Source organism: Phaethon aethereus (assembly GCF_964289735.1).
Source record: "Phaethon aethereus genome assembly, chromosome: 23".
NCBI lineage: Eukaryota > Metazoa > Chordata > Aves > Phaethontiformes > Phaethontidae > Phaethon > Phaethon aethereus.
Genome location: NC_138599.1, coordinates 850736 through 873925, shown reverse-complemented (window position 1 = coordinate 873925; position 23190 = coordinate 850736). Strand labels below are relative to the sequence as shown.

At 64.4% G+C, this 23190-nt stretch overlaps 1 protein-coding gene across 1 annotated transcript in view; it reads left to right on the top strand.

Annotated features, from left to right (window-relative positions):
* The window catches only part of DSCAML1 (DS cell adhesion molecule like 1), a gene marked incomplete at both ends in the record, with an annotated part of 85879 nt that extends 66573 nt beyond the window's left edge, over positions 1-19306 (top strand). Inside the window, 24 exons of the mRNA XM_082009929.1 lie at positions 305-583; positions 850-969; positions 1094-1270; positions 4027-4226; positions 4338-4434; positions 4517-4645; positions 5004-5171; positions 5309-5379; positions 6218-6458; positions 7377-7523; positions 7605-7760; positions 8476-8615; positions 9588-9741; positions 9861-9978; positions 10049-10212; positions 10299-10397; positions 11421-11966; positions 12053-12208; positions 12301-12331; positions 12494-12612; positions 12883-13035; positions 13179-13373; positions 13562-13873; positions 18852-19306. Coding sequence (XP_081866055.1) covers positions 305-583; positions 850-969; positions 1094-1270; positions 4027-4226; positions 4338-4434; positions 4517-4645; positions 5004-5171; positions 5309-5379; positions 6218-6458; positions 7377-7523; positions 7605-7760; positions 8476-8615; positions 9588-9741; positions 9861-9978; positions 10049-10212; positions 10299-10397; positions 11421-11966; positions 12053-12208; positions 12301-12331; positions 12494-12612; positions 12883-13035; positions 13179-13373; positions 13562-13873; positions 18852-19306 — 4427 coding nt within the window. The remainder of the gene's footprint in view (positions 1-304; positions 584-849; positions 970-1093; positions 1271-4026; positions 4227-4337; positions 4435-4516; positions 4646-5003; positions 5172-5308; positions 5380-6217; positions 6459-7376; positions 7524-7604; positions 7761-8475; positions 8616-9587; positions 9742-9860; positions 9979-10048; positions 10213-10298; positions 10398-11420; positions 11967-12052; positions 12209-12300; positions 12332-12493; positions 12613-12882; positions 13036-13178; positions 13374-13561; positions 13874-18851) is intronic.
* Between the last annotated feature and the right edge of the window lie 3884 nt (positions 19307-23190).

The window sequence follows — 23190 nt, the reverse complement described above, 5'->3', positions numbered from 1 at the left end:
TTATCGGAAAGACAACGGCCGGTTCCGAATCCGGCGCCGTTAAGGAACAGCGTCCATCGCGTAACGGCTTCTCTGTGGGCAGACAAACGCCGAGGCGGCGTTTCGGCCGGCGCGTGCCGGGGGGGCGGCTGGGGCTTTTGCCGGCGCGGGGCCTGCCCGGCTCGGGAGGTCGGCGCTCCTCCCTCCCGCTCTCGGCACGGTGGCCCTGCGGCGTCTCCCCTGAGCTCCGCTGCGGCCCGGCCCTCCCGGAGGAAGGCTTTCCCCGGACGGGCTCTCCAGCGTGCTCTGCCTCTCTCCTCGACAGTCCCTCCGCTGATCCAGCCCTTTGAGTTCCCGCCAGCCTCCATCGGGCAGCTCCTCTACATCCCCTGCGTGGTCTCCTCCGGGGACATGCCCATCCACATCACCTGGAGGAAGGACGGGCACGTCATCCTCTCCGGCTCCGGAGTCACCATCGAGAGCAAGGAGTTCATGAGCTCCCTGCAGATCTCCAGCGTCTCCCTCAAGCACAACGGCAACTACACCTGCATCGCCAGCAACGCCGCCGCCACGGTCAGCCGGGAGCGGCAGCTCATCGTGCGGGGTGAGGGCCGCGGGGCCGACCCAGCCGTGCGCGCAGCCCAGCCCGGTCCTCGCCGCCGCACCGGGCTCGGGAGGGGGGACGGTGGCGGAGGGGCAAGCGGAGATAAGGCGCGAGGCTGGGGGGAGGTAACGCTCTCCTCTGGTTGAGGGAGCGGCGCGGCGGCAGGCGGGGCGCGCCAGGAGCGCGGCCGAGCCAGAGCAGCCAGGTGCCCGCGGAGCCGATGGGGCTTTTGCCACGGCGCCCGTCTTTCCTCTCCGTTTACGCAGTGCCGCCTCGTTTTGTGGTCCAACCCAACAACCAAGACGGCATTTACGGTAAAGCCGGGGTGCTGAACTGCTCCGTCGACGGGTACCCCCCTCCGAAGGTCATGTGGAAGCACGCAAAAGGTAGGGGCGCGCCGCGGTGCCGCCGGGTGACCTCGGCGCGGGCGGGGGAGGCTCCCCGCGGGGCACGGCCCCTCAGGCGCTCCGCTGCCCCGGCTGAGCTCTGCGGCTCCGTGTCCCCTCCTAGGAAGCGGCAACCCCCAGCAGTACCACCCCATACCGCTCACGGGCCGCATCCAGATCCTGCCTAACAGCTCCCTGCTCATCCGCCACGTGCTGGAGGAGGACATCGGCTACTACCTCTGCCAGGCCAGCAACGGCGTGGGCACAGACATCAGCAAGTCCATGTTCCTCACCGTGAAGAGTAAGTAGCCGGGGCCGTGCCGCGGCGGCGGCGAGGGGCCGGGGAGCGGAGGCGGGCGCCTGCCCTGCGTGCCGGTGAAACCGCGGCTGCGGCTGCCGGTCAGCAGAGCCTGCTCCGGCACGGACCCCTCCTCCGTGCCGAGGGTCTGCCCTCGGCGCCGCGGGGCACGGGGAGGGCGTCGATTCTCCTCCTCCGGAACCCGCTTCCCTCCTGCTGTTCCACGCGCTTTGCCCGTAATAAAACCGAGCAATCGGTCTCCGTCGTACGGGAGGAAGGGAACTAGCCGGGCTAATTTGGCAGGGGCGGGCCGGGAAGCGCTGTCAGACACCGTGTTTGAACCGCGCTTATTATCGGATTCCTCTCCCGTTGCTGTCGGCGGGATACGTAATCTCCAGCTCCGCTTTATTTATTTTGCTGGTCGCTGCCGCGAGCGTTCGGACCTCAGGCAGGAGGTGGCGGAGGGGGGACCGGCCCCTGCGGCAGCGCCCGCCCGCCCCCGGAGCGGGGCCGGGGTCGGGGCTTCTCCCTTCCGCTCTCCTGCCCATCAGCTCTCCCGGGCGTCGAGAGCGGAGCGCGGAGAGGGTCGCGTCCTCGAGGGTCGTTGGCGAGGGGCGACCCCGCGTCCGGCCGGGCAGGGTCCCGCCGCGGGCCTGCGTGTCGCGGGGTCGGGGACGGGCGTGTTTGGAAGTCGGCCGCCGCACGGCGAGAGCGTAGCTGATTGCTTCCAGGCAATTTGAATTAATCTCGTGCTTCAGGTGGAACTCGGCTAATCAGCGCAGAGAGGAAGCTGAAACGGGAGCAATCAAATTAACATCACGGAGCCGCTCCCAACAAGAAAGAGGGGGCGAGGGGGGCAGGCGCAGCCCTCGTCACCCTTGTCGCCGTCCTCGTTCAGTTGTCGCCAGCGGGCCGCGAAGCAGCTCGTGCCCCGGCGCGACACGGCAGAGCGCGCCGGCTGCTGACGTCTCCCTTTGTAGCCGGTCTTATCTCTGCCCAGCAAGCGGGACGAGCCTCTTGTCGGGCCGTGTTAACACGGCGCGGGGGGAGCGCGGCGGCGAGCAGCGGAGGCAAGCTCTCCTCCGGGGAAGCCCCGGCAGGCAGGAAGCAACGCTCCCGCGAAGCGCGGTGCGGGCCAGCCGGGAGCGGCCTCCGGCAGCCCTCGGAGGGTCCCGCGGCCAGTCCCAGGCGACGCCGTCCCTCCGCGAGCGGCACGACCGCGCCAGGGCGGGCGTCGGGTACAGGCGCGCGAGAGGTGCCGCCCCTGCGCCCCGGTCCGCGCTGTCTGCGCGGCTGCTTGGGCTTTTCTTTCGGTTCCTCTTGCTGTCTCCCCTGCCCTGGGCTGCGAGCCGCTCCCGCGGCACCCCGGCGATCGAGAGAAGTCGATGCGTTTACATGCGAGGAGCCGCTTTTAATCAAACGTCGATAAGCGCGTTTCAGCGAAGCACAGCCTGAAACGCAGCTCCTCTCCCGGGGCCGACGCGTCGGCCACGCGCGCCCTCTGCGCCGCGCCGGCCTCCGGCCCACCGCCCCCCCGCCTGCCAAACTCTGCCGGGCGGCCCCTCGGCGGCCTTCTCGCGGCAGGAGCCCAGCCGGGTCCCACCGCGGTGCCAAAACTGGGTGCTGAGACCCTGACCCGGCTGCGCGCGCCCTCACGCCGTGCTGCGCGCGCTCGGAGCCGGAGCGGCGCTGCGTCCCCGGGCCCGGCGTAGGTGCGAGACCCCCCCCCCGGCCGTCCCCGCGCCGTTGGAGCGCCACTCTGCCGTCCCTGCTCCTCGCCGTCCCCGCGCCGGCTGGCTGGCGCCCGTGGTCCCCTCGGGGGCGGGATCGCCACGGGACGCTGCCGGCGGGCGCCGGGCCGGGCACCGCACCCTCCCGGCCGCCTGGGCGCCCGCCCCGCGCCCCGGCGGCGCGGGAGGAAAGGTTTCCGTAGCCGTTAATTGAATTACATTGCCACGGAAAGCCGAGGAGTCGTAGCTCATTAGAGCCTCTTGTGTCCCATTATAACAGCGTGTGTTGCCTTTGCGGCGTGTCGTTACCATACGTTACGGCGGCACTCGGCGGTGCTGTTTGTTTATGCATTACATTTTTTTTTTTCCTGCTTATACCCAGGCTCGCCGCGGCCGGCTCGCCGCGCGGGCTCGGCTCTTGGAGCGGCGAGGGGGAAGGAGCCCGGCCGGGGCGCGTTACAGCGATCCCTCGCGGCACGGGGAAGCGCTTCGGCTCTGCCCGAGCGTGCCTCCCCGCTGTCCTCGTTTGCGTATCGGGGTGGCTACGGGGCGGGGTTGGGGGGAATAAATAATCTCCGGCATCTGCAATGCCAAGGCGGCCTTGCTTGGTGGGAAACCGCGCTCTATATTCTGCCCAGGTTTGTACGAGTGAATTATGCAAATGTGCGATGGAAAACATTCTTCCTCTCATCCTCGGGAGTGTAAAACCTTAGTCAATAATTCATACCCGCACGTCTCAGACTGGAGGCTTTCTCTTCATTACGGCGTGCGCTCGGTTATTTGTCTTTCACCTTTTATTGTCTACCCCGGTGTAATGCTATGCATTATAAAATTTATCTGCTTCATTATTTTATGATCCTGAGCTGTATAGTGCGGCGAGATGATTCCGCTTCGGGCCGCGTGGCCTCTCGGCGAGACCCGCGCCCGCCGCCTCCCCGGCGGGGCCCGCGGGCCGTGCCGGGGCCGGGCAGCCGCGGGGGGCACCCGGCCGTCCCCCGGGCGCACGGGTGACCCCCTGCCTCCCCGCAGTCCCGGCCATGATCACCTCCCACCCCAACACCACGATCGCCATCAAGGGGCAGACCAAGGAGCTGAACTGCACCGCCCGGGGTGAGCGGCCCATCATCATCCGCTGGGAGAAGGGCGACACCGTCATCGACCCCGACCGCAACGTGCGCTACGCCATCGCCACCAAGGACAACGGCGACGAGGTCATCTCCACCCTCAAGGTGAGGGCCGGCGGCGGGAGCGGGCCGCGATGCCGGGGGAAGGCGGGGGCTCGCGGCTGGGGGGTAGCTCCGTCTGCATCGGCTCCGCTTCTCTCCTTCGCGCGTTCGTAGCTGAAACCAGCCGACCGCGGGGACTCGGTCTTCTTCTCCTGTCACGCCATCAACTCCTACGGCGAGGACAGAGGCTTGATCCAGCTCACCGTGCAAGGTACTCGTTCCCCCGCACGCGAGCCCCGTGCTCCCGGGGGGCTTCTCTCCCCGTCGTCCCTAACTGTCCGTGTCTCCCCCAGAGCCCCCGGACCCGCCGGAGCTGGAGATCCGCGAGGTGAAAGCCCGGAGTATGAATTTGCGATGGACGCAGCGGTTTGACGGCAACAGCATCATCACCGGCTTCGACATCGAGTACAAAAACAAGTCGGGTAGGTGACGCCTGACCTCCCCTCCCCGTGCTGCCGCGGCCCCCGGCGGGCGGCGGGGCTGGGGGGGCTGTGTCCTGCGGCCCCGCCGGCGCCTCCGAGGGAATATTCCGCATCCCGGTTCCTTCGGATGGAGAAAGGAGAGAGCGAGCAGCGCTAACAAAGTACGTTCGTTTCTCTTGGATGGGAGCATTTGAAAGGGAATATTAAGAGACGATGTTTGCGAGAAGCCAAAGCCAGACTGCCCGACGGCGGGGAGGGGGGAAGTGGCACCGCTCCGGGGGGACCGGGGTCGAAAGCCGGAGGCGCCGCAGGGTTCGGGTGCTGACCCTCCTCCCATCTCACTCCGCCGCTTTTCCAGATTCCTGGGATTTTAAGCAGTCTACGCGCAACATCTCCCCCACCATCAACCAGGCGAACATCGTGGACCTCCACCCGGCCTCGGTGTACAGCATCCGCATGTACTCCTTCAACAAGATCGGGCGCAGCGAGCCGAGCAAGGAGCTCACCGTCAGCACGGAGGAAGCAGGTGCTGCTCGCGGGCGGGGGCGGCCGCGGGCCGCGCCGGGGCCGTAGCCTTGAGCTCTCTTGAAGTGTTTTCCCGACGAGGAGGTCCTCGCCCCGAGGCCTCTCAACGCGTGCTCTTCTGGGTCCGTTTATCCGCAGCTCCCGATGGGCCTCCGATGGATGTCACCCTCCAGCCCATGACCTCCCAGAGCATCCAGGTCACCTGGAAGGTGAGCGTGGCCGGGGCGGTGCGCCGGCTTTCCCCGGCCCGGGGGGCTCGGGCAGCGCCAAAAGGCCCCCCAACCCCGCCAAGCATCTGTGGCAGCAGCTTGTCCCGGGACGCGGCGTTTTGTCAGCGGTGCGAGGGCCGGGAAGGGTTTCCCGGGCAATACGGAAACCCGAAGGCCGGGCGTGCGGCTCGGCTGCGTCGCGTGGGGTCCTTATTAATCGCGTTCCTTAACGGGCTTGTTATCTCACAGCGTGTCCGTGGGGAGAGAGGGGATAAATACGCAAAAACCGAGACCCTGGGTTGCAAAGCGTTTGAGCAAAGATCAATGATACGGCTTAGAACGGCATTTATTTTGCCAAAGGTGCATAACGAAAAGCGAAATCGATGGTAAAGTTAGGACTTTGGAATGAACCGGTGGGTCAATAAACTGAGGGCTCCGGCTTCTCTCCCCTCCTCTTAAGCGCTGAAAGACAGATAAACGGAAAAGAAGATTCACTTGCATGATAAGTCGCTTTGTTTTAAGAGTCTTTTGGTTGAGATGGGCCGCCCTGGCTCCGTAACGTAAATTTGCAGTCGACCCCATCGATTTCTTAACGCTTCAGAGAAATGCGGTTACGATTGGCCTCGGGCCGGCCCCGCGCGTTTTTAAGGCTGTCAGGCTCGGGGCGTTTCCCTGCTCTCTTACCGCTATCCTGCCGCTCGGCACGTCGGCCCGAGGCTGCCGCGGGGAGAGAACGTTGAAAAGCGTTGAGGAAGGACGCCGGGGAGAGGCGGTCGCGGCGAGGGGGCCCCGCGAGCCCCCCGTGACCCCGCTCTGCCTCGCACCCCACCTTCCTCAGGCCCCGAAGAAGGAGCTGCAGAACGGGGTGATCCGGGGCTACCAGATCGGGTACCGGGAGAACAGCCCGGGCAGCAACGGGCAGTACAGCATCGTGGAGATGAAAGCCACCGGGGACGGCGAGGTCTACACGCTGGACAACCTGAAGAAATTCGCCCAGTACGGGGTGGTGGTGCAGGCGTTCAACCGCGCGGGGACGGGGCCCTCGTCCAGCGAGATCAACGCCACCACGCTGGAGGACGGTAAGGCTGGCCCGGCCCTCGCCGGGGGTCCCGCCACCCGGGGCTCCCGGGGCGGCTGCCGCCCGCCTTCGGCGCACGCGCGGCCGCCCGCAGCTGCCCCGGGGAGGAGTTGTGAGCACGAGGGTGCCAGGACAGGTTTCTGGCGCGGTTAGAGGGACGCCGAGCTGGATTTACGCGACGCTGAAGCGCCGGGGAGGCTTCCGGTGGCCTCGGCCCTTTTAAAAACAGCAAGAAAAAAAAGTTTTGTGGCGCGTTTGCTCGGCGGTTTTTCATACTTAATTAAGGCTCTTGTTAGCCTGTCAAACCGTGATCGTTTCCCGGCTACGTTAGCACTCCTCCTGGGGTATTCAAGGGCCCCCGTTTTAGCAATAGCGTCTTTTCCGTAATTATATTACCTTCATTTTGTTCGAGCGGACTATCTGTATTAGTTTATTATAGCCTGTCCCTAATTACACGGTGCTTATATTTTTGCACCTAAGTAATATGAAACAATAATCATTTTCAAAGAGGATCGTTAGGGTGATGTATTATCGTTTAAACGCTCGTAAAAATTAGAGTTACCTCTTGTGGGGCAACGGGATCTAATTACCTCGCTTCCAGCCAGCGCGCCCGCTCTCCCCTCGCCGGCAAGCGCGGCGCGTCCCGGCGGCCTCCCTGTCCCCGGGAGCTCGGGGGTCGCGCCCGCCTCGGTGCTCCGGGAGGAGCAAAGCTGCGCGTCGGAGGCGGACGGCCGCGATCGCCCGGCCCCGGCGCCCTGCGCGCCGGGCAGGACCGGCTCCGGGGGAGAGGGGGCCGTGGCGCGGCGGGGTCCCGTGCGGGCGCGGGCGGGGCGGCCGACCTGTGGGACGTGGCGCCTGCCGGGCCCGTGCCGCCTCTCCGTCCTCCTGCTGATCGCGCCCCCGCCCGTCCCCTCCTCAGTTCCCAGCCAGCCCCCCGAGAACGTGCGGGCCATCTCCATCACGTCGGACGTGGCCGTCATCTCCTGGTCGGAGCCGCCGCGCAGCACCCTCAACGGGGTGCTCAAGGGCTACCGCGTCATCTTCTGGTCGCTCTACGTGGACGGGGGTGAGCGCTCGCGCAGACCGGGGGACGCGGGGGACCTGGCCGGCCGGCGGCGTGGGGCTGACGGGCCCCGTCTCCCCGCAGAGTGGGGCGAGATGCAGAACATCACGACCACGCGGGAGCGAGTGGAGCTGCGGGGCATGGAGAAGTTCACCAACTACAGCGTGCAGGTGCTGGCGTACACCCAGGCCGGCGACGGCGTCCGCAGCAGCGTGCTCTACATCCAGACCAAGGAGGACGGTGAGCGGCGCTGTCCGGGGCTGCCCTTTCTTTTTCGTTTCCTCCCCGCTCGGTTCGCCGAACCCGCGCCCGGCGGCCCCCCGCGCGGCCGTTCAGGGTCGCGGTGCGCCGGTGCCAGGAGACGGGAGCGCTGGCTCGTGCCGCAGCGCGCCGCGTTGCTGCGCCGGCGAGGGAAGGGCCGGAGCGGCTGCGGGGGCGTAGAGGAAACCCGCCGTGTACAGCCACGGGCAGGGCCTTCCCCTTCTCGGCTTTTTTCTTTTCCTTAAGTGCGCGTATTGAAATATTTACACCCCTGCCTGCCCTACTTTAACGCCATTAAGGCGGTAGCGGAGCGCTGCCGGGGCCCGCGGGCTGGCGTGGCTGCCTGCCCGGCCCGGCCAGCACCGGCTGCCGGGGCGGCACCTCCAGCGGATGGAGGAGACGGCCGTTAAAAGCCGCTCGCCGATTCCGAACCGGAGCCTGGGCTGCAGTTAAACGCTCCCGCCTCCGGCTCGGCAGGGGGCTGGAGCCGCCCGCGGAGAGGGGTCCCGGCGGCGGTGGGGTGAGCCCTCGCCTGCAGACCCCTCCCCGATGCCGGCACGGGAAGGCTGTGGCAGCCCCTCCCCAGCCTGCGGTCGGGACGCCATGCCACAGCGGGCCACCGCCACCTCGCTGGGCTGAGCGGAGACCCGGGAGCGCTCCCGGCGCCGGCTCTGCCACGCTCTCCCTCCTTCAGTTCCAGGTCCCCCAGCCGGCATCAAGGCTGTCCCGTCGTCGGCCAGCAGCGTGGTGGTGTCCTGGCTGCCGCCGGCCAAGCCCAACGGCATCATCCGGAAGTACACCATCTTCTGCTCCAGCCCCGGCTCGGGGCAGCCGGTACGTGCCGGGGCCGGGGAATCGCCGGGGGGATGCTGAGCCGGCCTGGCAGCAGCGAGAGGGCGGGCTGGCGGCGGCGAGGGTCCCTGGGGCCGGCTCCACACGCTGCAGGGTTGCGAGGGCACCCGCAGGCACCCTGCGCCGGGCCGTAGCCCCGGCGTCTCATCCATTCCCTTCCTCCGGCGTCTCCCCCGCCCGGCGCCCGCGCCGGCAGCCGGCCGAAAATGAAATAGAAGTCAAACCTGGCCCCATCCCTCCTTCGCCGGGGAGAGGTTGGTGGGAGGTCTGCAGGCTCGTGCTTATCAAAAGCTCCTTCGCAAACTCATTTCACTATCCGAGCCTCTGGTTTCCAGGGCAACATAATCTTTTCATCAAAGCAACCGGTAAAACCGCTGGGATCCGATATTGTTTTCCTGGCATCTTGTCAAAACTGTCATTTGGGTAAAAAAAAAAAAGGAAATCGCGCATAATATACAATATTCATGGAGGTGTCCGCTTGCGGGGCGCCTGTGCGCCCGCGGGCCCCGCCAGGGCGCGCGTTTGAAGGCGGCGAACGCGCCTCCGCGCCGTCGCGCGCTTGCCCGCAGCGAAAGCCCGTCCGTCCCGTGCAACGGGGGTCGTCGAGCTCCGGCCCCCTCTCCGGGGCCAGGGTGGCTCCGGCCCCGGCGCTTGCAGGCGGACCTCTCTGGAGGACGGCCGTGGGGTCGGGGACGGTCGCTACGCCGGCCGCGTCCTTTCCCGGGGACGAATCGCGCCGCTGCAGCCATCTGTTCCTGGGGCTCCGGCCCGGGCTCCCTGGAGAAATTACGACACCAGCCGGCTTACGCTGGCACCGAGAAACGCCAAGCGGAGCCGAATCGCCATCGAGGCGGCGGCTGCCGGGGCGGCCGTCGGAGAGCGAAGGGAGCTCCCCGGGGATGCGGCGGGGCCGGGGTCTCACGGAGGCTGTGCCTCTCCCGCTCCCCTCCGCAGGCCCCCAGCGAGTACGAGACCAGCCCCGACCAGCTCTTCTACCGCATCGCCCACCTGAACCGCGGGCAGCAGTACATGCTGTGGGTGGCCGCCGTCACCTCCGCCGGCCGCGGCAACGTCAGCGAGAAAGTCACCATCGAGCCTGCTGGGAAAGGTACGGCGGGGGCCGGCGGGGGGCCAGCCGGGCTGGCCCGGGGCAAAGGAGGGGGGCGGCGCAGGGGGGGTCCGCACACGGGGCCCGCCCGCCAGGCTGACCTGCTGCTCGCCCCCAAGCCCCTGCCAAGATCATCTCCTTCGGAGGCACCGTCACCACCCCGTGGATGAAGGACGTGAGGCTGCCGTGCAACTCCGTCGGGGAGCCGGTCCCTGCCATCAAGTGGACCAAGGACAGGTAGCGAGGCGGCCGCCGGGAGGGGCGGCGGCGTTGCGCGCGGCTGACGCGCCCTCCCCTCTCCCGGCAGCGAGGACTCCGCCATCCCGGTGACGGCGGACGGCCATCGCCTGATCCAGGCCAACGGCACGCTGGTGCTGCGCTCGGTGAAAGCGGAGGACTCCGGCTACTACACCTGCACCGCCACCAACACTTGGGGCTTCGACACCATCATCATCAACCTGCTGGTGCAAGGTGAGGCGCGCCGCCGGGGCGGCCTGCTTCGGGGCGCTTTCGCCCGGTGCGTGCCAGGCGCCCACGGGCTTTTCCCTCCTCCCTAGTGCCCCCGGACCAGCCCCGCCTGACCGTCTCCAAGACCTCGGCCTCGTCCATCACGCTGGCCTGGATCCCCGGGGACAACGGGGGCAGCTCCATCCGAGGTACGGCTGCCGTGGGCAGAGCCCCAGTCCCGGGTGCCTCTGGTCCCGGCGCTGGGGGACGGGGCTCGTGGCTGCGCCGCGTGTCCCGGCGTCGGTGTCACTCTGAACCCCGCGGGACGGGATTTGTCCCCTGGGCTGGGGGCTTCAGGAGGGCTCCGGGAGCATCCCTGCGTCCCAGAGCCTCCTTTCTGCTCTGATTCATCTTGTGAATTATACGTTGAAACAGCTGCACGCGGAGGGGGGAGCGGGGAAGGAGACGTCGCGCTTACAATTAATTAAAAGCATGAAAGTAATTACAAGCAAATCTCCAGCCAGCAGCCTTTCGCTCCGGCGGACTCTGTTGATAAATTTGGTTATAATTGGATTAGAAATATTAAAAACATGCGGCACGTACAAAATAAATAAATAACCGGCGGCGGGCACCAGGGTGCCGGGCAGCGCGGGGGGTGCCGGGGCTGCCTTCGAGGCGGCCGGGAGGGCACGTGCCTGCGGGCAGGCCCGTGCCGCCCCGGGAGGGGCCCGGTGCCCCCATCCCGCGGCCGCGGGGAAGCCGTGGTGCTGGGCAGGCGGGAGGAGCCTTCCTCCGAGCCGGAGCTGGCGTGTGGCATCGGCGCCCAGGGCGCTCCCGCAAGCGCTGCGGCGGAAAGGCCGCTCCTCTCCGTTACTTTGATTGGAGAATCGGCAAAAATAGCCAAATCTGTCAACAGACCGTGGAAGTTTACGGTTTTTCGTGGCTAAAAGGGTGCGACCGGTCGGGGCAGCGGAGGCACGCTGCCCTGCGGCGTATCTGCCTCTCCCAAAGCTCTGGGCCGCCCGGGAAAGCCGGGAGAGGCGGCGGCGTTCGACGGCGGAAGCAGCTTCCTCGCAGCTTCCCGAGGGAGCTGGTTAATTCTGGCTTTCCCTGTACGGCCTCGCCCCAGTCGGTCGCGTTTCGCGCTGCCCCGCGGAACCGCGCGGCGGGGCCGTGCCTCCCCCGGCGTCCCGGGGCGCCCGGAGGCGACCGCCCCGTCCTTCCTCCCCCAGGCTTCGTGCTGCAGTACTCGGTGGACAACAGCGAGGAGTGGAAGGACGTGTTCATCGGCTCCTCCGAGCGCTCCTTCAAGCTGGAGAGCCTCAAGTGCGGCACCTGGTACAAGGTGAAGCTGGCAGCCAAGAACAGCGTGGGCGCCGGCCGCATCAGCGAGATCATCGAAGCCAAGACGCACGGCAGAGGTGAGGCGGCCCCCTCTCCGCCGCGGCCCCCTCCCCGCCGCGGCCCTCCTGACGGCTCCTTTCCCGCAGAGCCCTCCTTCAGCAAGGACCAGCACCTCTTCACCCACATCAACTCCACGCACGCCAGGCTGAACCTGCAGGGCTGGAGCAGCGGGGGCTGCCCCATCACCGCCATCGTCCTGGAGTACCGGCCCAAGGGCAACTGGGTCTGGCAGAGCCTGCGCACCAACAGCTCCGGCGAGGTCTTCCTGACGGAGCTGCGCGAGGCCACGTGGTACGAGCTCCGCATGAAGGCCTGCAACAGCGCCGGCTGCGGCAACGAGACGGCGCAGTTCGCCACGCTGGACTACGACGGCAGTGAGTGGGGAGGGGCGGGGCGGGGGCCGTGCCCGCGAGGCAGCGTCTGCCGGCAGCGCTGACCGCACGCCCGCGCTCTGCCCTAGGCACCATCCCCCCCATCAAGTCTGCCCAAGGGGAGGGCGACGACGTGAAGAAGCTCTTCACCATCGCCTGCCCCGTCATCCTGGCCACGCTGGGAGTGGCCCTGCTCTTCGTCATCCGCAAGAAGAGGAAGGAGAAGCGGCTGAAGAGGCTGCGAGGTGAGACGGGGGCTGGCAGGCGCCGCTCCTCCCGCCCCGACGGGCGCTCTCGGTAAAGCGAGTCCCTCTTGTTTCTCGTGTCTCTCGCACAGATGCCAAGAGTTTGGCCGAAATGCTGATCAGGTGGGTCTCTGAGCCCTGAGTGGCTGGCGCTGGGTGGGGGACGCGGGCGGGCGGGGGGGCCCCGGACGCTTTTAAGCCCAGGTTCAGCCCTTCTCGGGCTTGGGGCTGGGCCTGAGCCGCTGGCCGGTAATGGCCGGGTCTGCGTGCCCTCTTACCTCGCAGCAAGAACAACCGCAGCTTTGACACGCCGGTGAAGGGGCCGCCGCAGGGCCCCCGCCTGCACATCGACATCCCTCGGGTGCAGCTCCTCATCGAGGACAAGGAAGGCATCAAGCAGCTGGGTGAGCCCCCCGGGGCAGGGGCGGGCGCCAGCCTCCCGCGGTGGCCCCGGGCTGTCCCCTCCCTGTCCCCTCCCCACCCTGCGGCGGAGCGGGGCTGCGCCCGCTCCCCTCGCGCTGCCGCAGTCTCCTCGGCCGCGCCGCTGCCCTGGCTGGAGAAGAGCCGGGCGTCCCGTCTCCCGTCCCCGGTGGCTGGGCCGGCAGGAGCCTAGGAGCAGCTCCTGTCCTGGCTGGAGAGGGGAGGGAGGTCCGAGCTCCAGCCTCTTGCCGCAGGGGACGACAAAGCCACGATCCCGGTGACGGACACAGAGTTCAGTCAGGCGGTGAACCCCCAGAGCTTTTGCACGGGCGTCTCGCTGCATCACCCCGCTCTGATCCAGAACACGGGGCCCCTCATCGACATGTCGGACATCCGTCCCGGCACCAGTAAGCGGCTGCGGCCGGGGGGGCCCGGGGGTCAGTCCCCTTCCCTAAGAGCAGCTGGGGGGTAAGGCAGAAGGAGGGGGTGGCGCTCCGGGGAGGCAGGGCGGTGTCCTGGCTGCCACTGAGCACGCCCCGCTGTGCCCCAGACCCCGTGTCGAGGAAGAGCGTGAAGTCTGCCCACGGCACCCGCAACCGCTACTCCAGCCAGTGGACCCTCACCAAGTGCCAGGCGTCCACCCCGGCGCGGACCCTCACCTCGGACTGGAGGACCGTAGGCTCCCAGCACGGCATCACCGTCACCGAGAGCGACAGCTACAGCGCCAGTCTCTCCCAGGACACAGGTGGGCCAGCGCTCAGACGGGATGGTAAAGCGGGAGAAACGCCGCTACCGCCGGCTCTCGCGCTCGCTGCGCAGCAGCAGCGCGGAGCTGTTGAGCGCCGGGGTACCGGAGGGAGCGCGGGCGGGGAGCTCCAACGACGAGGTGGAAAACGGTGTTGGCGGGGAGATGACGCGTCCTGTCCCCCGCAGACAAGGGCCGGAACAGCATGGTGTCGACGGAGAGCGCCTCCTCGACCTACGAGGAGCTGGCCCGTGCCTATGAGCATGCGAAGCTGGAGGAGCAGCTGCAACACGCCAAGTTTGAGATCACCGAGTGCTTCATCTCCGACAGCTCCTCGGACCAGATGACCACCGGCACCACCGACAACGCCGACAGCATGACGTCCATGAGCACCCCCTCGGAGCCCGGCATCTGTCGCTTCACGGCCTCCCCCCCCAAACCCCAGGACAGCGAGCGGGGCAAGAGCGTGGCCGTGCCCATCCCGCATCGTGCCAGCAAGAGTACGTACGCATGCCTGCACGCGCGTTTGCGGCGGTTGTACATTTCCCGGGAATGCCAGCGAAGCGCTTACTGCAAGTTGCACACACGCAAAGTCCACGTGGCTCCTACCACGCGGTTCCATGTAACGACTCCGGCGACTTGGTTACCGTGGGTTACCGCCAATTACCGCGAGCAAAATCTCGCGAGCGGGTTACCGCGAATTACCGCGAGCGGATTACCGCCAATTCCCGCGAGCGGGGTACTGCGAATTCCCGCGAGCGGGGTACCGCGAATACCCGCGAGCAGATTACCGCGAATTACCGCCAATTCCCGCGAGCGTGTTACCGCCAATTCCCGCGAGCAGATTACCGCGAGCGGGGTACCGCGAATTCGCGTGAGCAGATTACCGCCAATTCCCGCGAGCGGGTTACCGCGAATTACCGCGAGCGGATTACCGCCAATTCCCGCAAGCCAATTCCCGCGAGCGGGTTACCGCGAATTACCGCGAATTCCCGCGAGCAGATTACCGCCAATTCCCGCGAGCGAATTCCCGCCAATTCCCGCGAGCAGATTACCGCGAGCGGGTTACCGCGAATTCCCGCGAGCGGGTTACCGCCAATTCCCGCGAGCGGGTTACCGCGAATTACCGCCAGCGAATTCCCGCGAATTACCGCCAATTCCCGCGAGCGGGTTACCGCGAATTACCGCCAATTCCCGCGAGCGGGTTACCGCGAATTCCCGCGAGCGGATTACCGCCAATTCCCGCGAGCGGGTTACCGCGAATTCCCGCGAGCAGATTACCGCGAGCGGGTTACCGCGAATTCCCGCGAGCGGGTTACCGCGAATTCCCGCCAATTCCCGTGAGCGGGTTACCGCGAATTACCGCCAGCGGATTACCGCGAATTACCGCGAATTCCCGCGAGCAGATTACCGCGAGCGGGTTACCGCGAATTCCCGCCAGCGAATTCCCGCCAATTCCCGCGAGCGGGTTACCGCCAATTCCCGCGAGCGGGTTACCGCGAATTACCGCCAATTCCCGCGAGCGGGTTACCGCGAATTCCCGCGAGCGGATTACCGCGAATTACCGCCAATTCCCGCGAGCGGGTTACCGCGAATTCCCGCCAGCGAATTCCCGCGAATTACCGCCAATTCCCGCGAGCGGGTTACCGCGAATTACCGCCAATTCCCGCGAGCGGGTTACCGCGAATTCCCGCGAGCGGATTACCGCCAATTCCCGCGAGCGGGTTACCGCGAATTCCCGCGAGCAGATTACCGCGAGCGGGTTACCGCGAATTCCCGCGAGCGGATTACCGCGAATTACCGCCAATTCCCGCGAGCGGGTTACCGCGAATTACCGCCAGCGAATTCCCGCGAATTACCGCCAATTCCCGCGAGCGGGTTACCGCGAATTACCGCCAATTCCCGCGAGCGGGTTACCGCGAATTCCCGCGAGCAGATTACCGCGAGCGGGTTACCGCGAATTCCCGCGAGCGGGTTACCGCGAATTCCCGCCAATTCCCGTGAGCGGGTTACCGCGAATTACCGCCAGCGGATTACCGCGAATTACCGCGAATTCCCGCGAGCAGATTACCGCGAGCGGGTTACTGCGAATTCCCGCGAGCGGGTTACCGCGAATTCCCGCGAGCGGATTACCGCGAATTACCACCAATTCCCGCGAGCGGGTTACCGCGAATTCCCGCCAGCGAATTCCCGCCAATTCCCGCGAGCGGGTTACCGCCAATTCCCGCGAGCGGGTTACCGCGAATTACCGCCAATTCCCGCGAGCGGATTACCGCGAATTCCCGCGAGCGGATTACCGCGAATTACCGCCAATTCCCGCGAGCGGGTTACCGCGAATTACCGCCAGCGGATTACCGCGAATTACCGCGAATTCCCGCGAGCAGATTACCGCGAGCGGGTTACTGCGAATTCCCGCGAGCGGGTTACCGCGAATTCCCGCGAGCGGATTACCGCGAATTACCACCAATTCCCGCGAGCGGGTTACCGCGAATTCCCGCCAGCGAATTCCCGCCAATTCCCGCGAGCGGGTTACCGCCAATTCCCGCGAGCGGGTTACCGCGAATTACCGCCAATTCCCGCGAGCGGATTACCGCGAATTCCCGCGAGCGGATTACCGCGAATTACCGCCAATTCCCGCGAGCGGGTTACCGCGAATTCCCGCGAGCGGATTACCGCGAATTACCGCCAATTCCCGCGAGCGGGTTACCGCGAATTACCGCCAATTCCCGCGAGCAGATTACCGCGAATTCCCGCGAGCGGGTTACCGCGAATTCCCGCGAGCGGATTACCGCGAATTACCTCCAATTCCCGCGAGCGGGTTACCGCGAATTACCGCGAATTCCCGTGAGCGGGTTACCGCGAATTACCGCGAATTCCCGCGAGCGGGTTACCGCGAATTACCGCCAATTCCCGCGAGCGGGTTACCGCGAATTACCGCCAATTCCTGCGAGCGGGTTACCGCGAATTACCGCCAATTCCCGCGAGCAGATTACCGCGAATTCCCGCGAGCGGGTTACCGCGAATTCCCGCGAGCGGATTACCGCGAATTACCTCCAATTCCCGCGAGCGGGTTACCGCGAATTACCGCGAATTCCCGTGAGCGGGTTACCGCGAATTACCGCCAATTCCTGCGAGCGGGTTACCGCGAATTACCGCCAATTCCCGCGAGCGGGGTACCGCGAATTACCGCGAATTCCCGCCAATTACCGCCAATTCCCGCGAGCGGGTTACCGCGAATTCCCGCGAGCGGGTTACCGCGAATTACCGCCAATTCCCGCGAGCAGATTACCGCGAATTCCCGCGAGCGGGTTACCGCGAATTACCGCCAATTCCCGCGAGCGGGTTACCGCGAATTACCGCCAATTCCCGCGAGCGGGTTACCGCGAATTCCCGCGAGCGGGTTACCGTGAATTACCGCCAATTCCCGCGAGCGGGTTACCGCGAATTACCGCCAATTCCCGCGAGCGGGGTACCGCGAATTCCCGCGAGCGGATTACCGCCAATTACCGCCAATTCCCGCGAGCGGGTTACCGCGAATTCCCGCGAGCGGGTTACCGCGAATTACCGCCAATTCCCGCGAGCAGATTACCGCGAATTCCCGCGAGCGGGTTACCGCGAATTACCGCCAATTCCCGCGAGCGGGTTACCGCGAATTACCGCCAATTCCCGCGAGCGGGTTACCGCGAATTCCCGCGAGCGGGTTACTGCGAATTACCGCCAATTCCCGCGAGCGGGTTACCGCGAATTACCGCCAATTCCCGCGAGCGGGTTACCGCGAATTCCCGCGAGCGGATTACCGCGAATTACCGCCAATTCCCGCGAGCGGGTTACCGCGAATTACCGCCAATTCCCGCGAGCGGGTTACTGCGAATTACCGCCAGTTCCCGCGAGTGGATTACTGCCAATTCCCGTGAGCGGGTTACCGCGAATTCCCGCGAGCGGGTTACCGCCAATTCCCGCGTGCGGGTTACCGCGAATGGGTTACCGCGAATTACCGCCAATTCCCGCGAGCGGGTTACCGCCAATTCCCGCGAGCGGGTTACCGCGAATTCCCGCGAGCGGGTTACCGCCAATTCCCGCGAGCGGGTTACCGCGAATTACCGCGAGCGGATTACCAATTCCCGCGAGGGGGTTACCGCGAATTCCCGCCAGTTCCTGCCTGCGCGTTCCTGCGACTCGCTTTGAGTGGGTCACCGCTCTTTCCCACACAGGGCTTATCCCCAATGCCTGTCTGTGAATTACCACATGCAGCTTCCCTTAAGTTACCCCAGGCACTTCTTCCCCCGCCTTCCCCCATCACCGTTACCCCCTTCCCTTCCAACCCCCAAGTCCTGGCAGAGTCCTCCAGCCACCCCCCTCCCCGACCCCCCCTTTCTCTCCATCTCTTTCCCTTCCCCTCTTGCTTTTGCAACCTTCCTCACTGCGTCTCTTTTCCCGTGTCCTCCTTCTCCCTCGTGCTTCCCAGCCCCTTGCCTCCTCTGTGCCTTTCCTGGCCCCTTGTGGCACTGGGGGCTTGCCCCTCCCCGCCTTGACGTTCCCCTTGTGTTCCACCCCTGAGCGCAGCATGAGAACCATTCACTAAGTTACATCATTATGTACGTGTTTGTTAGCCCTGGGAGCTGCCTTTTGAACATACAGCCGTGATTATACTTTATTTATGTAGTGAGGATGGGGAGAGGGCAGTACCTTTTCTCAAAAAAAAAAATAGTTTTGCAGTATTATATACATCACACTATTTGAAATCGAAAACCAGAACCAAATACACTCATGTGTTTTAAACAGGCCCGGAGCTTCCAGCACCTATTCCCAAGCACATACAATTAAAAGCAATAGTGTTACATTTGTGTTACAACGCAACCGTCAGACATTACAACGACGAAATCCTTACGTTAAAGTACTACAGTTCTATACACTGCTATACAGCACAACATTGTTGAGTGAGGACATACAGTATTTACATTGGCATAGTATAATATTCTATACAACTTAATCTATAGCACTGCTGCATACCCCATAGCAGACGTTGTGTACACAGTCCTCGTCTTTACGCAACTCCCCCGCGGACCAGAACGCAACGCATACCACCCTTGAGTAACACAGGCTTATCGCACACGTGAATATTTCTTATACTTACTACCTCGTGTTACATCTGCAAACAGATACGATGATGAGTTATACGTAAAAGCAACAGGCGAGTTTGTGCCGCAATATTTTGCGTCAAAATCTTGTTTTATTGCGGCGTACGTGTAGCGTTAGAGATTACAATACACGACGGGACGCGTCGAATGAAACGTTGACTACTACAGCCGTGCTCTATGCGTCCCGTTGCATAGAGCACGGCCGGTTGTAGGACGAGTCCATTACATGTTTTATATAGTATTACACTTTCCCCTATGGAGGCTGGGGGGCAGGAGGGGCCCCCCCCCGGGAAGGCAGAGCCCGCTCCCGCGCCTCAACCGCCTCCGCTTCCCCTTGCAGGCGACTACTGCAACCTCCCGCTCTACGTCAAGTCCGAAGCCTTCTTCCGCAAGCCCGACGCCCATGAGCCCTGCCCGGTGGTGCCGCCGCGGGAAGCCTCCATCCGCAACCTCGCCCGGGCGTACCACGCGCAAGCCCGGCACATGACGCTGGAGCCCGGCGGCAAGCCCCTGGGCTTGCCGCCCCCGGCCTCCGCCGCAACCACCTTACCTCAAAGGACTCTCCCCATGCCCGGCCCGACGAGCGCCGCCGCGCCCGCCGCCAGCGCGGCCCCGGCGCCCCCCGCCGCCGCCGAGCCCCCCACGGCTGCCGCCGCGCCCGCCGAGGCGCGGGTGCCGGCGCACTCCAAGGTGGGGGGTTCCAGGGACTCGCTCCTCGAAATGAGCACGTCGGGGGTGGGCAGGGCTCAAAAACAGGGAGCCGGAGCCTACTCCAAGTCCTACACGCTGGTGTAGGGCGCCCACGCCAGACCGCCCGCGACGGACGCTGCTCGTTTCCCGCGCCATTTCTATTTAACTAACTAACTTGTACATAACGAACTCTTTTGTATAAATGAAGCTATTTTCTTCTTCTCCGAACAGAAAAAGAAACCAGGGCACAAAGAATTTGATGTTACAGATTTAAAAATATAATATATATGTAAACATATATATATATATTTCACATCATTTTGAAAGGGGCACAAGACTTTTTTTTTTTTCTTCCCTGATCTTGTCGGTGGTTTTAAAAAAAGGAACGTCTCAACGACCTTGCATGCTATTTTACTGTTCTGAAAACAGCAGGAGTTGCTTCAATTTGCAAATGCTTATGTGTTAATACCTTTTTCTATGAAAAAAAACCCAGCGCTGTGTGCAATAAAGGTTATGTTTATACCTGGGCGTTCGTTAAGTGAGCGGGGCAGGGGCTGGGGCAGAACGGCACGGGAGGATGGAGAGGGGACAGGCCAGGGTGGCCCAGGCCAGGAGACCGAACGCGTGCCGCGGCGCCCAGCGCCGCCCGCTGAGCTGCCGCGCCCCAGGGCAGGAGCAGGGGAAGGGATGGGAGCAAGGGCCCGGCAGCAGACACCTCGGCAACCGCCCGGCCGTGCCACAGCCCCCATGGCCCCGGGCCAGCGGCACCTACTCACCCAAAAGTGCCGGACTGCGACCGCAGCCTAGCCGGAGGGGCGAACCGCCGCACAGAGCCACGGCACGGCTCCGGCGCAGCATCGCTCGGGCAGCGCGGGGTAAGCGGCTCCGCTATCGTGCGTGAATCCAACGAAGCACGGCAACTCGCTCACAGCGTGGCTCCCGTTGCCCGACACGCTGCGGCAGCGCAGGGGAGCAGGAGGTGAAGCACAGCACGGTTGTCCCCGGGGGCAGCTGAGCGTGATGAATTGCGGTGGAGGGATGAAGCACGGTGCATCGCCGGCGAGCGCCGAGCCCAGCAAATCCCGCACCATGGCGTGCATCAGGGCGTTGCCTCCTCTCGTCATGGCAAATCGCAGCGCAGGACAGTAACACGCTCCAAGGACGCACGGTATCGTGGCGTGCCGCAGCCCAGCAAACCGCAATGCAGCTCCACCAGGCCACGGCCCGGCCCGGTAAAGTCCGGTGAAGCGCGGCACAGCCCCCCGCCTTGATCCGTTCATCGCGATTAACCACCAAAGCAGCGCAGATTATTCCTTCCCCTTTCATACACACAACCTTCCTTACGTGTTTCGCTACCGCAGGAAGCCCAAACCAGCTTTAACTCTTGTTTTAGTTCCTCAAACTTGACCTTGGCCTTCCAAAGGCAGTTCTGGTGCTACCTGAGGTCTAATTAAACTACCTGCACTTTCAGTTCCTGATTTCCTGTAATTTATAAGCTCATGTTTTCACTGCTCCTCCATCCACACTTGCTACTCTCTGGTTCCATCTCTTCTTAAAACAAAGCAGCTGCTAGTTGGAGTTAAAGCAGGAGTCGCATTCAGAGATTTTTACTGTTGGGTTTTTTTTTTCCTCTTGAAAGTGCTGGTTGTAACACATCAGTTATAATCAACTGCTGCAGAGTTAACTTTTTTTGACACCTCTCCTCAATATTTTTTTTAATGAACAAGCCCAAGCCCGATATGCAAATAAAGTGACTGGTGTTACTGGTGACATTACCTGCAACTTCCCTTCCCAGCTTGCAGTTCCTTCGCCCGCTTGTGTTGTCGCTCTGGTCAGCGGATCCTCCTCCGCCGGCTGGTTCCAACTCCTTCAACCTGGCAGAGCTGGAAGCGCCTTGGCAATAGCCTCGAGTTCACTCTCGAGCTTCCTTCGGGTGAACCAAAGCCTGCCAGGACGTTGCCTTCCTGCTGCCTGAGCTGCCCTGCCTCTGCCCACGGCTTCCCGTACGCTCGCCGAGCGGATCCGGGTTACTGCCCCGCATCTGGAGCCTTCGGTTCTGAGGACCCGCGGATTCCGGTCAAGAGCGAACAGCCAGCCTCCAGCTCCACGCATGACATCGGGTTAGGCTTCTTCTGCGGTACTTTGCGTTTCATTCGTTGGGTGGTGTTTTTTTTTTAAATATGAATCCCAAGCTCTGTTCTGAATAGCACTTACTTCCACGCATGAGTTTTCTTACTCATTCGATTTTAACAGGTTTTTGGAAACAAAACCATTGAGAGTTTCCGATTTAGCACGCAAGGAGCGCGTGGATTTTGTACAGCATTCGTACACGAGCGAGGCAGCTGAAGGCTGAAGGTCACGCTACGCAGCTCTGGCAGGGTCTCCTCAAACCGGAGCGAGCTTCCTTAGCTTACCTTCAAGGGAAAATACGAGAGGCTGGCGGTGCAGCAACCGGTCACCAGTGCCTCAGCCTTCGGCACCGTCCCCAGAGCCCTCCGGGCTGCAGGTCCCCTCGTGGGCAGGGCGCTGCGGCGCACCGACGACCCCCTTGGCGCTCCTGGGAACCGGCGGGTCCAGGCAGCGGCGGCCGCACGTCACGGCCCGCGTAACTCACCCCGAAATCAGCTCTGTCTTACCCCGGTTAGCATTGGGCAAGCGTCTTCTCAGCTGCGACAATAAGTGGATTAGCAAGTTCAAAAGAAGAACAGATTAACGCCGATTAATACGTCTTTATTATAATTGGCTAGTACAGATCTCCTTCTACATCTTAGCAAGAGTTCTCTGCCTCCCCTTCCCCAGCAGTTACCATCCCTGGCTTTGCACAGACACTCCGAACTTCCACCGTGAGACCCCCCTGCTCCGCCGCGGCAGCAGGCTCTCCCTGCTGGGGAGGGAGCCCGGTTTGCGGCCGGAGGGGACAGCGAGGGCAGCCCGCGAGCGGTCAGGGCTCTAGGGACACAGCTCAGCAGCTCCGCGCCGAAAACCCAGCATCAGACCCAGCAAAGCGGCAGCCGAGACCGCGCTCGGGCGCTCAGGGCAGCGCCGCCGGCAGCCAGCGGCTCCTTCCCGCAGAGCGCCCACTCTGCCCCGGCACGCGGCACCGCCTCGCCAGCTTCTCGCGCCCACGCTGCTCACCGCAACCCTCCTCCCGCTCCTCTGCCAGCCCAGAGCGCCGAGCTTTCCTATTCCCTCTTTCTCAGCGACTCCACACCCTCTGAGAGCCAGCGCTGGAAAACGGGCGCTAAAACCCAAGACGACCCCCCCGCCGGACTGGGAGCAGGTCTCCGGTTCAGCTTTGTCGCACCAAAGCACCCGGACAGGGCGGCTGGTTGGCAGCGGGTACGACGCCAAGCGCCAGGGCTACCGGCTGCCGCGGGAAGGAGCCCGGCTCTGCGGAAAGCGGGCTCGCCCTCGGCCCACGCAGCCGCAGGAGGCAGAGTCCTGCCCCAGCCCTGCTCCAAAACCACGGGCACCCCAAGCAGCTGTCCCCACGAAAAGACCAGCTCACGGTCAGCACGCGGCTCGGCTCCTGCCCCGGGCCAGCTCCCGGACGCCACGCTCCGCGAGCCGCAGAGGGAGCGGAATGGAGAGGGAGGCACAGGGGAGGCCTCTTGCTGGGCACAGCGAGCCCCAGCTGGGCAGCGACCCGCCGCCAGACCCATCGGCTGCGCAGGGCCCCGCACCCGGCGGCGCAGCTGCCGGGTCGGAGCGGCTCGGCCAGCCCCACGCAGCCGTGCTCGGGCTCGCTGCAGCCCGCCGGCCGGCCACCACGCAGCTCGCGGCGCTGCCGCCAAGCAAAGGCTCGTCAATGCCGTGGCCCTCCCTGGGTGCCGAGGTCCCATAGGGCCCCTTGCCGGTTGTACCCCGGCCCACAAGGCGATGCCATCTGGGGAAGGACGGACCAGGCAAGAGCTCTGGCTCCGAGCGGCAACCGCCGCAGGCGGCAGAGGATCTACAGCTGCGTACGCACCAGAAGCTACACATCAGGG